Raw genomic sequence first — 24,147 nt, 5'->3', positions numbered from 1 at the left:
AACAGAAGAAACATTTTTTGCACGATGTCTTGAAATAAGAATGAAAGCATAATCTACATTTCCAAAATAGATGAATTATGATACGAGTTTTTAGTTACTCAAGATGGCTCAAGATAGACATGATGTAATGTTTTTATTTCTGTATTAAGTGGGAAGCAATGGTGCAGAAATACTCAGGAAAAGTGAACTGGAATTCCAGAGTTTCCAGATAGCCTCATCACTAATATGCTTCCTAGATAAAAGTTCTGAAATTTCTTCACTCTGTTTTGAATTTTAAAGTTATAATACACAATATAGTATGATAACTTTACAGAATAGATAAATAAATAATAAACAAATCATAATAAAACAAATCATCCTCTTTTCTTGGCCACTCTCAGGTAACATGGTATGACTGGAAGTACAGGTTGCTGAACAAAAAAATTTATCTTTTTCTTTTTTGAGACATGGAAACAGAAGTAGAGCCAGCTTAAGGCTGTAACAGCCCCACCACTTACTCCTCCAAAACCTCATTGCCTGGGGTGTAGGTGAAAGACATAGACCTATTTATTCTGACAGAGATATAATTAAAAGCCTAACTCTGCAGAACATACAATGTGCATGTTTCCATATTAGTCTTTTAAACTCTCACCTCTCTCTCTGTAGAAAAGGAGCATCAGTATGTTGTATTTTGAGGGCTGTCCAGGCTCTCTTAATTTACAACAAAAAATCTCACCCCCCACCCTGTATTCAGTATGAAAGCATGCTATCCATTTAAGAATCAATTTCTGTCTGATTTATTTTATTATAATGAAGCTAATAAAGCAGATTAAAGCAAATTTACTTTACTAGGACTTAAGGCTATTAAACACTTCTTCTCAGATTATCTACTTTTGTACATTTTATAATTCCAGTCAACTATTACTCTCCTCAGTAAAAGCCTATTTTCCAATTTTTGCTGCGTGCACAATTAATGGCACCACAAAAGTAAAACAAATTGGCACCAAATAGTATTGTGTAACTACTTTTAACTCACATTTAAATTTCAGCGAGCTTTCATGTGATATGCTGTGTTTGCAGAGTTTAAAGCTGCTAGTATTGATTTTTCCTCCTATTAAAAATGGAATGCTATTTTCACACTAATCAATCATATTGATGGGGAGCATCTTTAAAGAATGGAAAAAAAATAAAACCAACCCATCCCTAACAGATTACCATCCATTCTAGATATAACCATCAACATGCCAATAATGAATTAAAAAAAAATAATAATTACATAAAACTTCTTAAGAGTGTCAAGCAAGTAGGTTATTTAATGCTTCAAATGGTACTGCAAAATACATTAATCATTACTACATTATAGCAATATCCAAGACCATTATACTTGCAAGAATATTCTTGTTGTGAGTTGGCAAATGCTATAGTTTTATGCTGCAAAGAGGAGAAGGAAAATTCTGGAAGGAAAAAAGTCTGGTGTGGTTTGGAAGAAGACATTCTAAGAGGGAAAAAAAAATGACATCTGGATGGGAGGAAAGCTCTGTGAGCATACCCGACTTCAGGATGTACTCGTCCTTCTCTATACTGCCTGTCAGATGTAGAAGACAGGAGAATACATCCCCCAGCCTTATCCCCATTTCTTCCATGGGCACTTCTGTCCCACAGAGATCTCTGTGAGTGCAACAAAAGTTACAGATCACCAGAGGAAAGGTAATTATGCAAGAGGAGGCTTCTCCCACTGGATCCCGGGGAACAATTCTGCGACTCAATAGGAAACACCTAGCGAGAAATGTTATATAAACATTTGGTGGTGTTGACAGGACTGAACATGTGTAAGAATCACACACTGAACACATACCTTCCTGTATGCTGTTCTGGAGATGGTTGACAATAGCTGCCAGGATAGTAGACAGACTCATCACCTGTGCGCACTGTGCCAGGCCTAAGGTAAACAGCTCATTCCAGCAAGCACGCACAAGGCTTGTATTACAGTCCTGCCTATAAACAACAGAAAAATCACAGAACTGTAGGTAGTTTTCATATCAGGTTGGTATTACCCTATGTTAATATAACCTATAATTATGTTAATTATAACAATTCATAATAAGGATTACTGTTTTGCAAAGCACTTTACTAAAAAGGCATATATTAGCATATTACAAATATTTCAAAAAGCAAAAAGCAGCAATAGGCTGACTACAGGGAACTATTTCAGGTTAACTGTAAAATGATGCTCACTAATTCTTTACCAAGATATATTTCTACACGTTAAAATGCTTGCTTTTGATGTGGCTTTAGTTTCTGTCACTGCAGTAATATCTGATATAGTAATCTCCTCTGCAGTCTTCTATTGTATTCTTCAAAAAGGAGAGAATATTGCATACTCTTCACACATTGTAAAGAATTCATTTAAAATTAAACAATACCATCATTTAAAAATTCAAAATAGCTGAAAAGTGTTCAGATCAGTGCTTAAATCCATTAGAAAGCAAACCATTCAACAGAGTATGTCCATTTACCCAAGAGCTTGAAATGCAGGTATGGACCTAGCCCAGTGCATAGAGAGGAAAAGTAGTCGTGATGCAGACTCACAGATGTAGTGTACATTAAGGTACTCTGGCATGGGACTGGGCATCGTCAGCTGCAAAAAACAGAAGTACAGTACAATATATACAGTTCAGACATAAACCAAATGTTATTATCAATGAAATAATCAGCAAAAACATTCATTCTGTCATAAGCAACTGTGTGACAAGAAATTGTCAAAGAAAAACTATACTGAATAACTCATTAATACTAGCAAGGAATGCAAAATGGGAATAGGAGACAAGAAATCATGCGGGAGACAGCTCAAATGTTTCCCTTTAAAATGTTTTAATATTCATTTAATAGTTCTATAAATTTCATTGTTCTATGGAGTGTTGGCTAGCATCACAGTGCTATAAAAGATCTTTTAAAACTTTTTTAAAAAAGAATAAAAATAAAATCTAAAACCCTAATATCTAAATATCTATTACATGGCAAAGTCATGTAATAGGAATCTACAATCACAAAACACCATTAATAGGAATAAGCTAGTAGAGTTTGACTACATTAAGTATTACTTATTTCAGTAATGATCTTTGTATTTCTTGAAACAGTGCAATTTGATTACAGCAAGATGAACACCCTTAGTGTTTCTCACACAGTTTATCAGCGTCTGTGTGTTTGTATTCCATTGAAGCTGAAGCACCTCTAAAACGCAAGACCTATTTCAGTGGTCTAACGATAAGCATCTAAGAAGGCACTGTAACCTCTATATGAGGGAGCCTTTTAGATGGAAGCTTTATGCTATCTAGAATTACAAATTAACTAAGCAAGGCATCATACTATATAGAAGATATGGAAAGTGATTATCAACAACACTGGAAAGTGAAGCAAATTTTAAAGCATTCTTCTCTCTATCGAAAGGTCTTATGAAATAACACCTACACTATTTAGATACAATTTTCACTCTTGCATGCTGTATTAGAAGCTTTGTAACAGCAGATGTTGTCCTGGATTATACTGCCAAAACTAAATACAAGAATAAAGAAAACACAGTAAACTTATCTTGGGTTATGTCTTAAGTGTTAGTTTGCTTAGTAAGACATTTAAAGAAGCACAAAGCACATACCTTAAATGTGACATGTGTATCTGTAAGTAGGGGTCCTTCCACCTCAATAATTGGTGTTGACTGATCTCTACTGATTACATGAATATTCCCTCCTCCTGTAGGATCCATCCCATCTGCCAAGTTATGAGCTGTTGTACCATCTGTGGTATTAAGTGCTTTAGCCAAAGTATCAAATGCCCTGAAAAAAAAAAAAATAGTAGTAATGAACAGCAAAAGAGTGCTTCCTTACACCTTAAAAAAAAATCACAGCCGTCAAATTAAATGCTATAAAGCATTTTCACTTAGAGGTAACATATACAGGAACTGTTTATGCTAAAACACAAGGCCAGACTTTTCATTACAACCTAGCCCCTCTGTACTATTTGGACATCGATAAAAGGAATAGACCCACCTGTGCATTGCTGATAAAAGATGTCCCCTGTAAGGCAGAAACATTTTACTACTGTAAATCCTGCTCTAATAGGTTTATGTTAGTATTTGTACTAGTAAAGGTGTTTCTTGCACTTCACCATTCACTATACCCTCCTCATCTTGCAGTGTTTAACAGATCTCTGTGAGGATTATAGACCAGATGCACTCTGGACAACACCCTGCAGTCCCAGTCCTTGATGTACAATTTCTGGGAATAGCGGAGAATAGTGTGGTTCCCTTCTAGACAATATGTCTGTAAGATACAATATGGCCAGATATTCCTGATCTCACAGGACATACAGAGCCTTAGAAACTGTCTGACAGTAACGTAAGAGAGACTGGTCCCTTGACTCCTTTATACACCAGCTGGGCTAATAACAGATCTTAGATTTAAAGAAGATTTTTGTGCTCCAATGTCATACCAGTGGACAGTATTATGGTATAGTGCTGTTTTGCCAGTATTTTTGTCAAGTTCTGAGGAGGGTTTTTTGGATATTTTTTTCTGCTTTAAAGAAAGAGTGCAACTTTGACTTAGGTCAACCTTGCGGTGTCAAGTATTTTTAAGTATCAGTTCACTCAAAGATTTTAAATAAAAAAAGACTAAAAAGCCTGAAGTTAAGCTCCTCTTAAAAATCTTCTGCTTGAGAAACAATGGACAGGTTTGAGACCAAGTATTTTTCTTACCTCACTATACTGCCAATTTATGTTGTCCTTCAACACCCAACACCCCCCAACAAAACCCCAAACAAAAACAACCACAAAAACCCCAACCATAAAAATCTCAAGCTCTGCTGGAAATTTTAAGACTCCATGTTACTTTTCCCCATTTTTCTCATTAATAAAGACAATAAAGACTTCAAACTCTTTTTAAACTTTAAAAAAATAAATTATTAATCTTAGTTTCACTACATTTCCCCTACATTCCCAGCAGGTATTATGGCAGCAGAATCTCAAAAAAGAGATCTGCAGTAATACAGAGCAGGGCTAAGGGCATGAGCATTGTGGAGGAGAAGCTTCCAGGTAACAAGCCTATCATATAAAACAGTACCGAAGTGTTGCTATTTCTCAGAGTCTCTCAAGGTCACCAACTAGTCATTTATCATTTTCCTCAGTATGAAATCTGGTCTAGCTGCAGAACACTACGTTTATAACACAGGACACAGTTCTTCACAAGAGGACAACAGCCAAACCTGAATTTCTAAAGAATTGGTTTTGTGTTTGAAAGTAGGGGGCAATCTTTACTGTGCTTGGTGTCACAATGCCAAATTACTTTGACAAATGAATGTAAGTACAGACGGTACAGAACACTAACTGCTAAATAAAATGCAAATATAAAAGCATACCGTGTAATCTCACTTGCAGATTGCTCTTCTTGTTGAACTTCAGAAGTATCTCCATTATTTAGCGACTCACTGAGATTAGCAAGAGATGTTACAACATTTGCTAGTGTTCCTAAAGCACCCTGGCTTGTTTCAGCCTAAAAAGGAAGAACCATGTCAGCAGATCAACATTATAGGTGATGTATCATATGTAAATTTCCCCCGGTTTTAATCTTCTTATTCTTTTTCCTTTATGTACCTTTTCCTTCCTCCTGAGCACCTACAGGAAGAACAATGATCTCTCAATGATCTTTAAATCCTACTGTAATCATCAGTCCTAGCCCCAGCTGACACATCATGTAGGGAACTACCTGTGGCTGACCTTTTACAGAAATACGCCCATGAAAAGAAATCATGTTGCTGTTGATCAGCTTATTACCTCCATTTGTACAGATCTTGAGACTTACCCCAGCCTTATCTTCTCAAGAGCAAGAATTATTAATGTCTATGTACATAGCTAAAATAATCTGAACAAATATATATGTTCAGAACTTAACTGAAGAATAATACCTTGGAGTCAGCAGCTAGGAGGACTGTTCCATCATCCCTGATCAAAGGCTGCTGAATATTCACAAGCATTCCTGGATCAAGAAGACCTGCTGACCTGTTCAAAAGCATAAGGCATGTTACAGTCAACAGCATTTTACATGAATCAGAAGAATTTCTAACAGCCTATGTCAGAATAAAAAGGATTACCAATCAATTAACAATTTAAATAAAAAAAGTAAATTAACAATTTAATGAAACTCAGAGTTTATTCATCAGGACTTAAGTCTTTCTGAAATTTTCCAAAAAGTAGTTTGAAAGGCAGAAAGACTGGAACATATTTTCCTTTCCTGTGCAAAAGCAATGGCAACTCCCCAGACAGCTGTCACCTCATTTGCTTTTTATGCTGGTTTATTCTTTCTTAAGGAAAGTTGTCTTCTCACACTCTCTGAAGTCACTTAATAGCTCCAGAGTTATGGATCAGACTTGGAAGGAAGGTGTAACTGTGCATTCCAAGTTAAACAACGGAGAACACTGAATTAAGAAGTTATGCTAAGAAAATGTATTTTGCATTCCAAAATACAGTCATGAACAGTTGTGTAATCAAGGTCTGCATAAAATCTCTGCTGCCTTTACTTCTGCTACTTTTTGACCAAACATCCTTTCCCTTTGCTGTGTCTAATTTAGGGAGACGGTGGGAAGCCTTTCCAGTCAGCAAGGGTAAGTTTGTTACTTACATGCACGAATGACACGTCAGGCCACGGGGAATTTCTAGTTTAAGGGGTCTGAGACTAACACCCAACATTGCGAACTATCACAGGCAGCAAATCATCATGCATTATGCAAATCTGAATCCTACACAAATAACAGTCGTGCTCAATGACTATAATATTGTTTATAGGACTGTAAGGGATCTGTGGCACAAGGAAATCTCAAATTAGCAAATGTGTCTGTAAGGAGTACTTTTGAACAATCTGATTTGCAAACAAGAACACTGGAAAAAAATTCTCCAAGAAATTTGCATCCCAGTCTTCCTAACTGCAGTGTCATTTGTTCAACAGAGAATATATATATGTGTGTGCATAAAATGAAACATACAAATATATAAAAACCTGAATATTGAGATCCAGTATCTTTAGGTGGTTATTGTCCACTCATAAACTAACTGGACCTACAGTTCTACAATGTGTTATTTAATGTAGAGTTCCTTTTTATTCTATTCAGGATAAGAGAAATCTTGCCTCTATTTATTATGATACACATTTCCACACCCACTGGCTATGGCGAGAGCTGAGAGCACAGGAACCATCTCAGAACATCTTCTGTATAGTAAAGGAAGCTGCTGTTGTTTTGCTATTGTTGAGACTGGTCTCTTGGAATCTGAATCAGTGGTCACTGCAGTCTCTTTTACTACTGTCTTTAGGAGAAGGAAGACATAGCCTGCCATTAGCAGATTTGATTTCAGAGAAGTGCTAACCTGAATGAATCACAATGTAAGCCGAACTGCTTTTTGCTTGAGTATCACATACTCGCCTGTGCTTTGACCCGGCTGGACATGAGCCAGCTCTGAACTGAAAACCACCCAGCTGTATTCAGACATAAAAACTTCCATGAGAAGCAGAAGAGTCTAGTTTGGTCTTGCTAATGGAAACAGACGATTTCTGAAAGAGATCTCTGTCCAATTGTTTAGAATGGGGTAGGGGGCAGGGGAAGAGTACAGGTGTGCCAGCAAAGTAATATGCACAAATAATAACTGTAAAGACCACCTGTTAAACTGAGGTACTCACCGTGTCCCATCTTTATCTGCCACAAATGTTGGAGTTGCTATTAGAGGGCTTCGCAGATCTTTTCTGATATAGATTTTTTCAGTGGAAGCTGCACAGTTGGTTGGTTTTTCACGCTGAACGTCAAAAGGCTTTCTTTCACTTTGAACCGCTACATAAAGACAGAAAGCATGCAAATTTGAAAGAAAATGATTCAGCTGAAAAATACCAAGAGAAACTAAAATTATCACAATAGGATTTCAGTTTGCATAGTTATTATGGTATATCAGCTTACTGCAAAACTGAAAATTTAATATGACGACTGAACAGACATAGGCTCCAATTTTACAATACCTATAATTATGTAAATTTTAAACTAAGAAAGTTACAGATTGATCGTTTGCTTTAAGTTTTGCTGAACTGGAGTCAAAGCTTGCTACTTCCTTGGCATTTAATAAGATAGAACATTCTGCAAAATGTGTTTTCAAATTGTTTATTTATTTTTTTTAGACATAAAGCTACACCTAAATGTTAGATGCAGTCATACTCCAGATGATTTGAAACAATACAAATGCAGAGTAAACCCAGAAAAACTCAAGACAGGCAAGTTATGTGAGAGATGCCGGTTAATTCCCTGGGAGATGTCTCTGCATGATATGCAATTCACTTGCATCCATTCATTGCACCCAGTTAGGGAACAGTATTCAAAAACTAACTAACCTTTTCAGAATTTAAAATATTTCTGCTTGAGAAGTGGAATAAAATAAGCTCAGTCTCCAATCTGCCAAATAAGTGTGGTAGCTCTTTTAATAAAAATGGTAAGAAACAGTAACGTAATTTTAAAGGAAATGAAAAGTGCATCTTTATAATATTAAGGCATTATTATTAAACAGATTACGAGAAGTTAGCCGGAATCGAAGTCACTGAACTTTACAAACTCCTCTACAGCTTGGCAAAACATTCAACTGCATTGATTTTTCACCTGAAAATGAGGATAATAACATGAATAAAAGACTACAAAGATAATATAAAGAATTTTTGAAGTGTTGTACTAATATTAGTTCTCACACTTCGCAAATGTAAGACATAATATAAATGAAGACAGTATTTATGTGCTATTCATTGTACCAATTTATTATACAGTAGCTATTGCTCTAGAAGATTAACATTATTAATAAGCAAAGAAAAAAAATTTAGTTCTCCTCTATAGCCCTTTTGCATGTAACAGTAAAATACATGGATATGTGTGTCTCTGTCCTCATAACCAGCAAGAGTTATTTAGTTCCTGATTTTATTTTTGTTAGTATTGTTACTGTCAGCAAAATTTAGGGGCTTACAAATAGGTAAATCCGTTTTCTGGCATGGTGGATACATAAGTATTAATCAGAAACCTGGCCCAAAGCCCAATAAAGTAAGTGAGCATGTAGCTAATCATATTCAGGTAAGAAAGGTTTAGCTTCTGGAAATGCAGCAGTTTCTCCTATTACAAATATCTCGCCCTATGCTCAGCACAGTGTGTGCAAAGTACATCAGCATCATTACAAGTCTGGTGTTGCAGAGTGCAAATAAATCCAAGATCTCCCTATTTACAGCTTAAAGTTCTGCCTCCCTTGAACTCAGTGGTTGGAACTCATCCTGCCTAGATCAGAGTGGAAAAAGAGAAGTATTTGTTGCTTCACCTTACATTCTCCTTAAATTTATCACAAAACAACCAGATAATAGGCTTCACGAAGCACTGGACTGAAGAATCAGAGGTGTCATAAATTGGAAACAAAATACATTGAAAGACATGTTTGGATGCCAGCACTGGAATTATACGAAACACTGCGTACAGTACATTGTTCAAAATATGATAGTTTATATAATGCCTCAAAATACAATGTTCACAAATTACCAAATTAATAGAAAAAAATTAAAAGGAAAAAAAGGACATCAACTACTATCCCTGCGTGAAAAAGCAGCAAAAATAAACTAGAAGGAAAGCATGAAACACTAGACTCTGATTTATATCCATCCATGTTAAAGTATTTTGTATTATAAACATACAATGTGTTTGTAACATGCATTCTATGTGAGGCACTAACTGGGCTCCTCAAAGACTACAAAACAAATTTCAGTTTGTTCAAAAAAAATCACTACTGCACCTCAGACATAAAATAGTGATGAAAGAAAGGTATGGTAGATGCTTTGGCTGCCAAAATGGAGAGAACACACTAAAAAGTGGTAGTCCACATAATTAATTATTTGGTAGGCACAGTATCACATTGGGACTTAACACTCACATTCCATTTTCATGCCCATCTCTAGACATTTCTTAAGCCTACAAAACTGGCAGCGATTCCGATGATGTTTATTGATGATACAGTCCTGGTTGCTACGACAACTGTAGGTCAAATTCTTCCTCACACTCCTTTTAAAGAAACCTTTGCATCCCTCACAACTGACAGCACCATAGTGACGACCTAGGAAACATACATAGTTATCAGATGGAAATTACTTATATTTCAGCATAGAAATGTTCATCTTAAGCAAGTAAAACATTTGTGAAAGTCACTCTTTAAATTTATTTCGTGTTCTTACCATCATCTTGGACTATGAAAGCATTGTTAAAGTCTTACAGGATGTTTCTTGCTTACATATTGTCAGGGCTTTTTGGTGGGAGAGTGGAGAGAAGAGAGGAAGGCTAAGGCTATTTTTGAATAAGAGGCCTGTGAAGTGGTAGTTCCCATTCTGGACAAGTACAGATGCAATTTTATCTGCTGTTACAGATTATGGATATATTAAAAGAGCACACAGTCTAAGAATTTACTAATTTCATAATACAAGTAATTTTACAATGAAATGCAATCTTAATTTAAAATTCCTACACATATCAATTTTGTAATTCAAATTACATAACTTCAAAAAATAAAAGCAAGCAAGACAGAGAGACAGTAAGGTGCCTTCTCCATAATATGAAAGCACAGGCTCCTTTCTTGGCTAACGTAGAAATTTCACCTTGTAGAAATAATATAGAAATAGACTCCTTGTTACTGCATGCATCTGAAACACTGAGGATTCACTTGATCTCTACTTGCCTTTTCCTGTGATATCTACCAGGAAGTCTTAAGTTTGTTAGAAAGCACCAAGAAGTGTTTTTATGGAGCAGGTAGGCTTTTCTAGGTGACATGTTTATTGCAAGGTTGCCCATACCTGTGAGGAACAGTACTACATGCTTCAAATAGTCTCCTTCATTTACCAGGAGCTATTCAATCATTATTTTGTCTTTCAACACATGCCAATTTATCATACACTCCAGCTAAAGTACAAACCAATATTCTTGCATGCAGAGTTTAACTATTCTGTCTGTATAGGAAAAAAGTATGATGATATCTTTTTCCATTTTAGACTCAATGGCTTTTGCCATCAGCATGGCTAAAATCAGTTAAAATACGCAAAACCTCCTCCCTTCATCCCACTTATCCTTTCAATCAAACTTTTAAAATACTATTTTCTGTGCTTCCTTACCTGATGCTTTATCGCCACACACTACACAATATTCTACTACCTGGGGCCGCTGAACATCAGCTTTTCCCAGCAAACGTTCCACTGAAGCAGAGTCTGTCACTATCTAAAACAAAATTCCATAACAAAAAGTAATTAGCCAATATTTTCTTCTGACATGAAAGTAAGGAGCTTGGCCTAAAGAACAAGATTGCTCTATCAGATGAGAAGAGGTAGCTGAATTTGAGATTAAGTATGACACATGGAATGAAATTAAGTAGGATAAAATGGAAGTTAATGAGATTTTTTACTGTCAGTAGTTGAAAACAGTCATAGCAAAGCAAAGTCCTAATAAAACTTGTAGCTTTGTTCAGTACAAACAAAGTTTCTTCACTTGTGCAGTCAACAGTATTCTTCCCTTCTTGCAATTACTCGCAAACAGCTGCTATATTTTAGCCAAAGATACACAGTATTTCAGATGCTATTCCCGTCTATCCCTTCTCTAGCTATTAGGTGTATAGAGTTCAGAGGGGATAGCCTGAAGCTGAGGTCCACTATAGAAAGAGTTTCAATTCCAAAAGCCTTGGATTCCAAAACTTCTGTTCTGAACGTTGCACTGAACATAGAAAAATTAAAAAAAAACCCCACCCCTCTGTAACATCAGATAACCCACTAATCATAATAAAATAAATTCTAAAAGACTGTTAATACAATTTTTCAAATATTTATGTAAGAATGATACTTTTTCCCATAAAATATTTTCCATTGTACCAGTACCAATAGGGACCAGGAGCTTCCCCCCCACCCCCCCCCTCGAAAACTCCTGTTGGTCTGGATTATGCTCAAGACCCACAAACAACTACGGCAGAGGACGGCTTCTCCTCCAAAGAGCTTGTTTCTCTCTCTATCTGTGAATCTTGAACAGACTATCTGATATCCTGGCACTCCTCACAAGCACCATCGTAACTTAAGCATTTGCTTATGTCTTCGGAATTTTAATGAGAACACACAACATGGGTGCTGAGTGCAATGGAATGCACAAGGAACATTAAGACAGGAGGATTTATAACTGAACAATAAAACCTACAATTAGTATGGTCTAATTCCTGTCATTAACTCTTTAGAAAACTTTTGCAATTTGTCTTAAAGCAATTATAGACTTAAATAATCTAAAAATCAAAAACTGGAAAAAAATTTCTATGGTCTGTCTCAATTACTATATTTACCTGAATTCTGCCTGGCACAATGTTGTCCGTGGTGGTAAAGATAAGCTGTTTGGCATTGGATGTCTCAGGTGCTGCCAATATCACCTTTCCTGCACCAGTTCCATCTGGACTGGCTAAAATAAACTGTTGCTTTGGAGACACAGCTGAGTCCACTGCTGTCACTATTTGGATTTTTTGACCTGTTTGCTGATCTGTCACAATCTGTAAAACACATTGAAGCATTTCATGAGCCACATTTTAAAACCTTTCATTTCATTCTGACTTGGAGTTATATGACACTCTCTGATAACTGTCCTTGTTATTTACTATTTTGCTATTTGTACATTTATTATATGGGTGCAAAGTTGTTGCAGCTCTCTACATAGATGCAAAACAATAAAATCAAACCAAACATATATCTATATACATACCCACTGCATAGACAGAAAACACTAGACAGAACTGTGAGAAGTGTCAATCTGATATTGTTAATAATTAAGAGATACGGGAAAATCTTGTAATTACACTTAACTGTTCAAATTAAGTTAAGATATAGTGGATCCCAGACAGAATAATAACAAAATGTAATGTTAAGGACTGCAGCTGATGAATGGCAGGTATATATGCCTAGTAAGACAGCATCACAGAAATTTCATAGAATTATAGAGTATCTTGAGTTGGATGGGACCCGTAAGGATCATCGAGTCCAACTCCGTGCTCCTCATAGGACTGCCTAACACTAAACCATATGACTAAGAGCATCATCCAGACGGTCCTTGAATTCTGTCAGGCTTGGTGATGTGACCACTTCCCTGAGGAGCCTGTTCTAGGGACCAGCCACCCTCTCAGTGAAGAACCTTTTCTTAATGTCCAACCTGAACTTCCCCTGATGTAGCTTCATTCCGTTTCCTCCTGTCCTGTCACTGGTCACCAGAGAGCAGAGATCAGCACCTCCCCTCCACTGCCCCCTTGAGAAAGCTGTAGACTGCAATGAGGACCCATCAGCCTTCTCTTCTCCAAGCTGAACAAGCCAAGTGACCTCAGCTGCCCCTCTACATCTTGCCCTTCAGGCCTTTCACCATCTTGGTCGCCTTTCTCTGGATGCACTCTAATAGTTTGATGTCCTTCATACACTGAGGCGCCCAGACTGCACACAGAACTTGAGGTGGAGCCGCACCAGTGCAGTGTAGAGCGGGACAGTCGCCTCTCTGGACTGACTGGCTATGCTGTGCTTGAGCACCCTAGGGCACGCTGCTGACTCATACCCAACTTGCCACCGACCCAGACCCCAGATCTCTTTCCACTGGACTGCTCTCCCGCCTCTCATCCCCCAGTTTGTTCCTACAACCAGGATTACCCTGTCCCAGGTGCAGGATCTAGCACTTGTTCTTGTTAAATTTCACACAGCTGGTGACTGCCCAGCTCTCTAGTCTACCCAGATCTCTCTGTAAGGCACCTCTGCCCTCCAGGGAGTCCACAGCTCCTCCATATTTACTATTATTGGCAAACAACGTACATTTGACTCCTACCTCCAAATAATTTATAAAAACATGACTAAAAATTACTCTAGCTGACAAAAAAAAGCACAGTGGTACATTCTTGAGATTTTATTAATTTTGCATACACCTGACTATTAAAGTTATTTCTATATAATTCATTTATGTAATTGGCTTAATGTCAGAGTTAAAACTACTACTGAAAATAAATCATGAAGTGAATTTATACACACTAATATTCCTATTGGCTGTATTAGGGGTCACAATTATTGTGTATTTATTTCCCTAATTTTGATTACCTAGACTTTTTATTTAGTTGTCATGTCCTTTTTGTGTAATATTTTCATGCAGATCTTAACTAACGGGACAATTCACAGTGAAATCTGATCTGGCATTTGGACTGACACCACTACAATCTTGCCTGTATTTGTTTTGAGGAAGCAGGGATACTCTTTTCTCATCCTGGTATTCTTCTTCATCATGGAGACACAGGTTTTTTTCAGAAGTATCAGTGATATAAGGAGGTAGATTATTTTGCAGAATTGAACAAAAGATCCTACTTTATGAATGTTGAACATTCATTATGCTTCAGTTATACATGTTGTGAGAACATCTACCTTGCAATGGAATATTGATACATATTGATATAGTTACTCTACCATGCAAAACAGAGATGTTACCAGACAACTGTATCAAAAATAGAAACCTTCCCTCGTAACAGAATCCTGAAAATCAGCATGTGAAATAATAAGGCTGCCTTATTCCACCTTTTGTTGATAACTTTAAGGAATAACATCTTAAATAAAATACATAGCTAAATGTTAACTAAAGAACATCTCTTTGGTGCTGTCTATAAAGAAAAATCATATGGACTTCTTTGTAATTTTTCATGGATCAGATATAAGCACCAATGATAATAAAGACCTAAGACAAAAAAATTAGGTTGGATAAGTAGATGACATTTAGGTTCGTAAGAAAAAAAGTGATGTATGTTATTATACATGTTGCCATTTGAATCTTTGATAATAACATCGCAGAAAAAAAAATTATCGTGCATAGTGAGTATAATGACAACGTCAAAATAATTTTAAAAGTGTTTTCAGGGCTGTTCAGAGGGACAGCACCCACCCACCCTGATCAAGACACATCCCAGGAAAACTCCAGCCTGTGATGGATGATGCTTTGCCAGGACTGTTTCAAATGCCCTGGAGTGCAAGATCCTCTTTTCCAGCACCACCTCTAGCAGAATTACATGGGAGTAGGAGCGCACTGGCACAGAACAACGTCAAGGAAGGCAAAAGCTCAGTATTGCAGTACTGAAACACTCCAGTAACATTAACAACAAATCTCCTATCATTTGTCACTGCATACATTCTGGTATCTTTATATTATCAGTAACAACGACCCACTGTGCAGCATTCCCAAAGGCTAACTTTATCCTACATTGGCTAGTCTCCCACTGGCTCCTAAATAAGGCAGAGAGAGAAAGAGAAAGAGGAATGCCCTTGGAGGTGATGTTAGGTGTTCTGTTGTCAGTATCTGCCCATTTGCTATGGCTAGAGCTTAGGAGATTTGTATATGTAGGCTAAGTTCAACCTCTGCAAATATTCCTCACTATCTACATCATCAATATAATTATTATATACAGCCAATTAGTCATCACCAAATACATGCTGAAGAAGAAAGAGAATCTGAGTTTGCACTAAAAATAATCCATTCCGACAAAAGTTAAAAAAGTCTATGAAAGACTTTAGCATGATTTTGTATCAAATCATGGGAGGAGGTGGAAGGAGGAGCAAAAAAAGGTGTAATAGTTAAGTTACTTAATCAATGGATTTTTACCTGAATGCGTTGTGGTGAAGCTACAGAGGAGTCTGTGGAAATTATCTGGATACGTTGGGAAGGGCTGGTCATCACTGGAGATTCAGATAGTGGAGTCTGAACAGTCTGCACCTGTAAATAACAAATTTTAATTTACTGTTGCAGTACTGAAGTATTTTACATATATTAAACATCAGAGGGCCCTATAGCATAGAATCTAAATTTACTGGATAGATTACAGTCATTAAACCAACTTGGATTTGTTTTCAATGAATTGTCACAATATTGGCTTTTCTGGGGAACAGAATGAATCTGATCAATGACCAAAACCACAAAACCAAACCACCACCATCATGCCCCTTCCCCTCTGTGCCACTCCCCACAGCCATCCAATACTCCCATTTTTATTAAGTTTAGAATATACAGACACTTATACAAAGTACCTTATTTAGTATTATTGCGGGGGTGGGAGTGGGGTTGTTCGGATATAAACATGAGCTGAAGCTATTCTATCAGTCTTTAACACAGAGAAGTATCTGCAGATGTAGATGTCTATATGTATTTTTTTCACAGTTGCTACATGCATCTTTGCCATTCTTCATTTGGAACCTGACCACACAAAAAATTAGGCTTAACCAAACAAAATCAGAACAAGGTTTATCAAAATTACCCTGGAAGTTCTTGAAGAATTAGAATATGATTAGTTCCAGATCTCTTTTTGTTTGTTTTCAATAGAGGAAAAGCCGAATCATTCTGCTACTTATAATACAGTAACTTAGAAGAAAAATTCATATGCTTATTTGTGCTGTACTCATTATGAAAGCTCTGCTTTCTCGGTGCATTTTACAAGTTACTAGTTGATGACACGGCTCAATGTTTTGAGTCTCATGAGAAAACTCAAAACAAAGGAGATAATTTGGCTCTAAACCCATACACTGCATATGTTCACCAGTATTTTCAAAAAAGTTGCAAAATAGTTGAAAAACAGTTAGTGCACACAAGACACTAGTATTTTGGACTGCAGCAGCTCCAGAGGTGACATTACGGTCCGCAGTCAGCAGCACAACATGAATACTTTTTCAGTCACATTCTTTATTGAAAGTTATTATATAAAAGGATGGAAACCTAATAATATTTAAAAGACGGCTGACAGCAAATTTTACACATGCAGTATATCTGAGTAACAAACACTGTAAATTCTTACAATACAATAGAAATCTATACAGACATTCCATTTCAATTGGAATAAAATACTGCAGTGATGTACTCTATAAAAATGAACAGAATGTGGCATTACTGATTTCTTCAACATTCAATTTAACCCATAACTACTTATTTAAAAACAGTGCATATAGGCCAAAACTTTGTTCTTTGGGAAAATGTTCTGTAATGTCAATGACTTAACAGCCTTGATTTTTAGATAAGTCCGCCTAATGCAAAATAAATCTTACTTAAATTTTAGAACAGATTTTACGATTTGATAGTTTCATAATTTTAAATAATTATATATTGTAAATGGTATCATTTACAATACTTGTAAATTTTGATTGCAAACAATAATTTGGGTTTTCATAAATAACCCCAAAGGTCACATTTACATTGTCCCACAGAATCTATAGGACTGTGTCAACTGTATGACTGAGTACAACAATTGTATTCTATATGGTAATTTGAGAATATCAAATTAGTGTTTATTACCAATCCTCCCAGTCAAAGGGAAGGGGTTCAAAGGAAGGCTCAGCCGAATCTGGCAACTCAACAAATGGTTACAGGACTGCTGCCACAGCCAGGAGCTTACTACTTAGACCATGAGAATCACTGAGAAACCTGGTCTACTGGGGGCTGATGGGGTCCATCTGACAGAGAAGGGGAAAAGCATCTTTGGTCATAGGCTTTCCAAGCTGGTGAAAAGGGCTTTAAACTAAAGCTGTCTGGGGAGAGAAACCTCAGTCCATTCCACTCCTACCAGTTTGATGCCAGTGCCAGCAACAGATGCTTAAAGAACTAGATGATCTTCAAGGTCTCTTGCAACCTAAACCATTCTACGATTCTATGATCTGCAGTGACACGTGGTCAAAAACAGGAAGTTCAAAGATAGTTTTTATTAAATACTCTTTTAAACAATCTTGGAATTATTTGTTTATCAAAATCTATACAGTTGGACAACAGAGTAGTGACAATTTAGTCATCATTTAAGCTTGCATGGAAAAAAAAATAATCTTAATTTTGTAAGCTTTTCTGTTTAATATACAAAAAAGTTAATTTGTGATGCCAAGAAAGAAAAACCAATTTTGATACCAAGAAAAATTTACTGCAGTCTCTTTGGGGAAGCAAAGACATTAAAATACACAGCACTTTAATGAAGACACACTTTCTACTCTCCTGTTGCCTGTACCATAAGTAGTCCATATACTATAAAAGTAAACCTGAATTGAACATAGAATCTCTAATTATCTTTAATATACAAGTCAAAGTTGCGTGGTAAATGAGGAAAAATACAGGAGAGTTGTAGAAATAATAGAATCTTGTAATTATTGGATGATTCAAGGCATCCAGCAGCAGAAAACAATATACCTAGGTGAGGAAAAAACCAAGATTCCCCAAATCAAGACACTTAAAGGACACATTTGAATAACGATCCCTACCTTGATGCCAAATTATTATCTAAGCTATGCACCCTTCTAAAGGTCTAAATTAAAGCAAAAAGATCTTTTAAAACTGTTTTCCAGTTCTTTCACCCCCAATTACAGAATCCTTAGCCTTCTTTTGAAATATTGTCACATCTTACACCACAATGCATTGCAGGCAGCTGCATTTTTCCATGTTGTTGAAGGATTTATAGCAACTCCTTAAAAAAATGCCAGTATATATACGGTAACTGCACCAAAATTCTTCTGCAAACATTTTGGGACTAAATAACCATTTCTTCTTCCTGGGTTTGTAAAGTACCTGCTGCAAAGGGGTCCCACTATACAACAGTGTTTTCAGGTACTACATCAACATAAAACCTAGTGCTTTATGCTTTAAAACACTTTCTCAGTTTTTATAGAATGGACCACATCCTCATATAAAGGTTTATTTTTACTGATCAACTCCAGTCTCCTTTGGGTTATTACTCACCCTCACCATGTGACTAGTTATCTTGTCTTAGGTGAGTTCTCCATAAAGTTGGGCAAGTCTGAGGCCAGCTGCCATTATATGCTGATATGTAATTTTCATGTTTAAATATTCAAAAACATGTATTTATTAAACTGAAAACAGACAAAATTTTAGTCTGCTCTTGGCTGGGAAGATATGGTATAACAACGAAAATTAATTTGTCCAATACCAATAAATGCTTCAGTGTGCACATACAATTTATTTTTATAATCTTATTAACATGCATACATATTCAGGATAGTGTAGGACTCTGAAATGCAAAATTTTACCTTCTTTTCATGCTTGTGTCCTTAATACTCAATGGAATAAGAACAGCTTTACATTTCTGACTGCTACTAAATATCTCAATTTATTTTCCAGAGTGAAAACACATGCCACTGGTTGACAGCAGAATCATGGTAAATAAATCAAATGCAAAAAGGGAACATATTTTTTGAAATACACAATTTACAAAATTAAGGAAAAATAATCTTCTGTCATTTTGTTTGACAGGAATATTTCTACCTTCAGCATTGTGACACACCTACAAGGGATCTGAATGGATAAATATGTGATGCTTTATTATGGTCCTATCCAGTCTGTCATACCAAACTTGACTTGTTAAATCAAAGTATTAAAAAAGCCCAAAACAAACAGCCATGAAACCAAAACAAAAAAAACAGGAATAGTAGTCTGAGAATATGCAACACACTCAAAAAGTTCTATCAGAGATTTGCAAGGTTAACTTCAGACAGCTTATATAAATACTGTAGGAAAAATTAAGCTATCTTTAATTAGACTCCCAAATAAATTTAACCAAAGTATTTTGAAAGAAAATGGCTTGTACGTACTCATATCAGGAAGATAATACTGTTTAGCATTATATTAGGTTCACTTACAGGATTAAACATAACATTGACTATTCTAATCTGTTGTTCAGAAGAAAAATGACACAAGAAACCCGTATCATGTTTAAAGCAACTGTTGCAGAAGCTCTACATGTAAAGAACTAGTCCTTCCAAGTCAATGAAGATATGTTTCTGCAATTCTAAAATGTATTTTAAAAAAATTAAATACACTTGTATTTCTTTAAGATGGGAAAGAGTCTCAAATGAGACTTCATCTTGAAGAGATGAGGAAAGAAACGAAGTAGGCCATATAGAAGACTTCAGAGCACCACATTTTACAGAGGCTTAGTGAACAACCACTTAAAAGTAACCACTAATGCTGCAACTTAAGATGTAGTCAGAAAATAATACATGTAAAATATTGCTCAACCCCCCCTAATTTCCCTACACAAAACACATCAAATACACTTATGTTAAGAGACAGGGAAAAAATAATCTCTTTTAATTCCCTTAGTACTGTTTTCTTCCTGGAGCTCCCTAGCTGTACACCCTACAAACTCCAGTACTTACAATGTCAAATTCTTCCTGCAGTCTTACATTTTTCCTCAGCAAACCTCTGAGGGCAATCCCAGAAAAATGTCAAGGTCACTTTCAGTCAGACCACAGCTATTTTCATCCAGTCTCCATGAGGATTTCAATCACAGAAAGCAGCCAGGAATGTTTTTAAAATGCCCTTTCTGTGACCCTGTTCCTCTGAAGGTCAAGTTTACTATCATTCCCTGTAACCAAGGAAGAAGAATCAATGTATTCCTGTTGTTTTGTCACCTGGTGAATGAGTTTGTCTAATAGTAAGACTAATTTCATCTGGAGAACATAGTCCCATGTTATCAAGCTTCCCCCTCCCCCTGTTCTCTGTTCTTAAGCCCCTCAACCTGCTCACTCTGTGAACTACAAAACAGCAAAATGAAATCTGAGAAAAGAGTCTGCTTGTATCTTGAATTATTTTCAAATCAGCAAAACTGAAAGGAAAGTCCACCACATTCCCTGCGGAGCATCTTTAGCCTTAAAGTTCATTAGGCTTTCTAAAGTAGCCCAGGGCCCTCAAATATGACACAGCATAATCAGTCCTAATACACATTACTTCATACAGTAAGTTTGACACACGTGTGATACATTAATTTAAACTCCCTAACAAAACACTTGTATGAAGTTGCAATAAAGGCTGACAAATGGGTGAAAGTAGAAAATGTTTTAGAATTCTTAGAAAGTAAAACTTGTTAAAGTTATAGCACTTGAAGTTTTGGGGGAAATGACCATGTGCTTGACAAGTTTTATGACAGTAAACTTAAATACAGTAGACTTCCACCACAAAGCCTTATGCAACAAATGCATGATCTAGGTGTCTTTAAGTAGCACTGGTATTTTCTATTAACTTCAAGGACTCCTAATCTTAGCACAGAAATATGCTCACTATTGAAATTAGGCTCTTTACTTGATAGAAAACACAACTATCGATCATGTAACTCTCTGGAAATAGTATCTATGAATAGTTACTGTAACTCCTGTGAATGTATTTACAGCATGGGTACAACTTAAATGTTAGGTCAACCCACTGTGATCTAGTGTGGGGAAAAGTAAGTATTATACTTAAGACATGTGAGAAAACCCAATGACTTTTAGTTGGATTTTCCTTGTGCTTATTATCTGACACCACACTTAATAATCTTGTTACTCTAGGCTTTCATTTGTCCAATTAACCTGGGAAAGACGTTTATGATACCCAATTAGCAGCTGTCTTTCCTGGGACAAAACCCAAATCCTGAATATAATAACACTTTATCACTACATAACCCTCTGTTCAGAGGTGGACTTCCCAGCTCTAAAGTTTGGAATAGCTGTATTGCAAAGAGAAGGCAGAATCTTTGTAATACTTAAGCAGAAGTGATATAAAAACGCATTAAGAAAAAAAAGACTAGAAGTTTCCTGTTCTCTGAATCAAAAGACAGGCTTGCAAAGTAATAAGAATTTGAAATAAAATATGAAACCTGTAAACTAGTGTACTAATGTAGTTAGTGCTACATTAGTAACTACCAATGTGGTTAACGGCTTTGTCACAACTGCCCAAGTGACCCACAAAATCTCTAAGACTTCAGCAAGAAACATAAAATATACAAAATGCATCTTTAACCAAGGGTAATGTTAGATTTTTAGGGCATGGTAATTCTTTTTTGTTGATGGAACTTGTCTCAAGTACTGTATACTGCACAGAAATATTACAGCTACAAAGGCTTTCACTCTTATTTTTATAGGACATCAACTATGCTACTGTAATAAACACCCATAGCAAAGCAAAGTTAGTATTTTATAACTTTAGTTTCTAATAATTCAACAGTGACATTCAAATAGAACAATACTTACAAGAGTATATATTATGTTTAACAGAGAGCCTCTTAAGCTACTGAGAAATCCTGAAATGACCATACATAGTACTTTTCACAGGAAAACATTTTTCAGAAATTAGTCCAAATATCTATCATTCTACTTGGTGTCTTACTTTTGTTGTTGTATGTATCTCGCTTATCGGAAATGTCCTTCTAAGAATGCTTCTCTAACTTAAGTAGAAGAACATTTTTTATATTCATGCCACTAAAAGCCAAAGTAATTGTACTGCATGAATACACTGAGCAGTTCTCACTAAGTGTAAACCAATTTCAGAGATATTATTAATATTATTGAAAAGAGAACTGAAATTAAAATAAGGCACAGGTAAGATACCACAGATCAAATATGTTCAACTGCACCCAGAAACCTAAACTATTTTTACAAGTTTCCTCTCATAAAACAGTTAAAGAATTTCAATGAAAAATATGGTACCAAGCTTTACACCATAAAAAAATTGCTACATCGCGAATCAAATCAGAAAGATTTATTTTTCTGTAGATAATTTTTTCTTAAAAGCCTATTATTAATTTAATACTTAAAAGTAGTTTGTTAGGAAAATTATGTATTGCCTGGAAATATCCAAATAGATTTCTTTCACAGATGTAAGATACATCTAAAAAAAATTTTAAGTTATACTCTTTGGAATTTACTGTCCTGACCACTTGGGCCCTTTGTAGAATGGCAGCCAAAATTCAGATCCACCATGGAAGAACTCATCTGTAGTTAAACTGCCCTAACAGGACACTGGTGTAACATCTTGTATGAAACATATGAAGACAACAGTCATGAAAGAAGCTGCAATTCTTGGCTTACCTGTACACTAAAAAAAAAAATATCTCAGACTACATCTTGCATAACACCTTAAAGCCTATATTACAGCAGCTACAGCACATCTGGTAACACTGCATTCAGAGGCTGCCAAGCTGCATAAGCCATGCAGGATCTCTTTACTCCAGTATGTTTTATGTGAAATATACCATCAGCCTGAGAGGTGTCTAGGTCTTCTGCAATTAACAGTAACTTGACAAAAGTTTTTACTAACTAAAGTTAGTTTTTAACTAAAAACTGTTTCAGAAGACTCAGCATCAAAACTCTAACATGAAAATTTATCCAAAAATGAGAAAACAGCCAATGATAAGATTAAACACAAATGGCCTGATTTTACACTTAATTCTTACAACAAAGCAAAACTTATTTCACCAGAACACAGTGTTTCTACTCTTCTTTTTCAGCAGACTGTGCTTCATCTAGACTTAAACCAAAATTGCTGAACTACTTATGATGTAACTTACCAGAGAGATCTGAAGAAGGTCAAGAAAATACTTTATGTGACAAAGATATACGGTATTTTTTCAGTCCCGTGGCAAAACATGCTTTCAGAAAGGCCCAAGATTTTCACAGGTTCTTATCAGGGCACTGAGGGAACCAAAAGCAACTAAAATTCTCCCAGCAACGCAGCTGGCATAAACAAGATCCCAGTAAACACTGGGCTCAACAGAGTCATCTCCTGTGACTCTCCCTGTAGCCTCTGATAGAGAAAAAGGATGCACTGGGAATAGTCTGTGGCTGTCATGGAGGCAGAAGGGGCCAGTTTCAGCAACTACTAGAAGTTCCTCCTGGTCACACCAAAGCTGATGTTGGAAAGAGGAAACAGTCCTTATTCCTCCCCACAGTGACAGTGCTGGTTAAAAACCATGTTAAAAACTAATTCACTGCACAGGGAATACATCTCCACTTCACAACCAAATCCATTTTTCTGAAACAACATGCAAATCAAGTCAAAGTCAGTGCTGGGACTGAACCTGGGCCACTGATATATTGCACAGTGACGGCACTAAATAAACGCTTGAGAAAAGTAGCATTACCTATTTTTGCATAAAGGCTAAATGTTAAGGAATACTGCACTGAAACCGTCTGGAGTTAACTAAGCTGCTTAGCATTAGTAGCTAAATTTGCTGAAGCCCTAGGCTGCAAGCTTTCACCCAGATACGTTGAACTTTTACCTAATTCTGTGAAAGAGGTCCTCAAGAGCTGGTTCAAGCTG

General features: G+C 36.2%; 1 protein-coding gene across 6 annotated transcripts in view; it reads right to left on the bottom strand.

Annotated features, from left to right (window-relative positions):
• The window catches only part of NR2C2 (nuclear receptor subfamily 2 group C member 2), a 48,741-nt gene that overhangs the window by 13,570 nt on the left and 11,024 nt on the right, over positions 1 to 24,147 (bottom strand). For 4 of the 6 annotated variants that reach the window (XM_013301406.3, XM_027790602.2, XM_027790594.2 and 1 more), the window contains 10 exons: positions 15,697 to 15,807; positions 12,380 to 12,580; positions 11,178 to 11,280; positions 9,953 to 10,132; positions 7,695 to 7,842; positions 5,932 to 6,025; positions 5,386 to 5,519; positions 3,632 to 3,809; positions 2,496 to 2,617; positions 1,835 to 1,974 (listed from right to left, as the gene is read on the bottom strand). In XM_013301406.3, the coding sequence (XP_013156860.1) occupies positions 1,835 to 1,974; positions 2,496 to 2,617; positions 3,632 to 3,809; positions 5,386 to 5,519; positions 5,932 to 6,025; positions 7,695 to 7,842; positions 9,953 to 10,132; positions 11,178 to 11,280; positions 12,380 to 12,580; positions 15,697 to 15,807 (1,411 nt within the window). Of the gene's footprint in view, positions 1 to 1,834; positions 1,975 to 2,495; positions 2,618 to 3,631; positions 3,810 to 5,385; positions 5,520 to 5,931; positions 6,026 to 7,694; positions 7,843 to 9,952; positions 10,133 to 11,177; positions 11,281 to 12,379; positions 12,581 to 15,696; positions 15,808 to 20,231; positions 20,441 to 23,395; positions 23,513 to 24,147 lie in introns of those variants that run through there. The other 2 variants (XM_027790597.2, XM_055804174.1) reach the window with 2 other exon arrangements.

Source organism: Falco peregrinus, chromosome 5, assembly GCF_023634155.1.
Source record: "Falco peregrinus isolate bFalPer1 chromosome 5, bFalPer1.pri, whole genome shotgun sequence".
Lineage (NCBI taxonomy): Eukaryota > Metazoa > Chordata > Aves > Falconiformes > Falconidae > Falco > Falco peregrinus.
The sequence above is the reverse complement of the archived record's forward strand: the minus strand, read 5'-3'. Positions and strand labels throughout refer to the sequence as shown.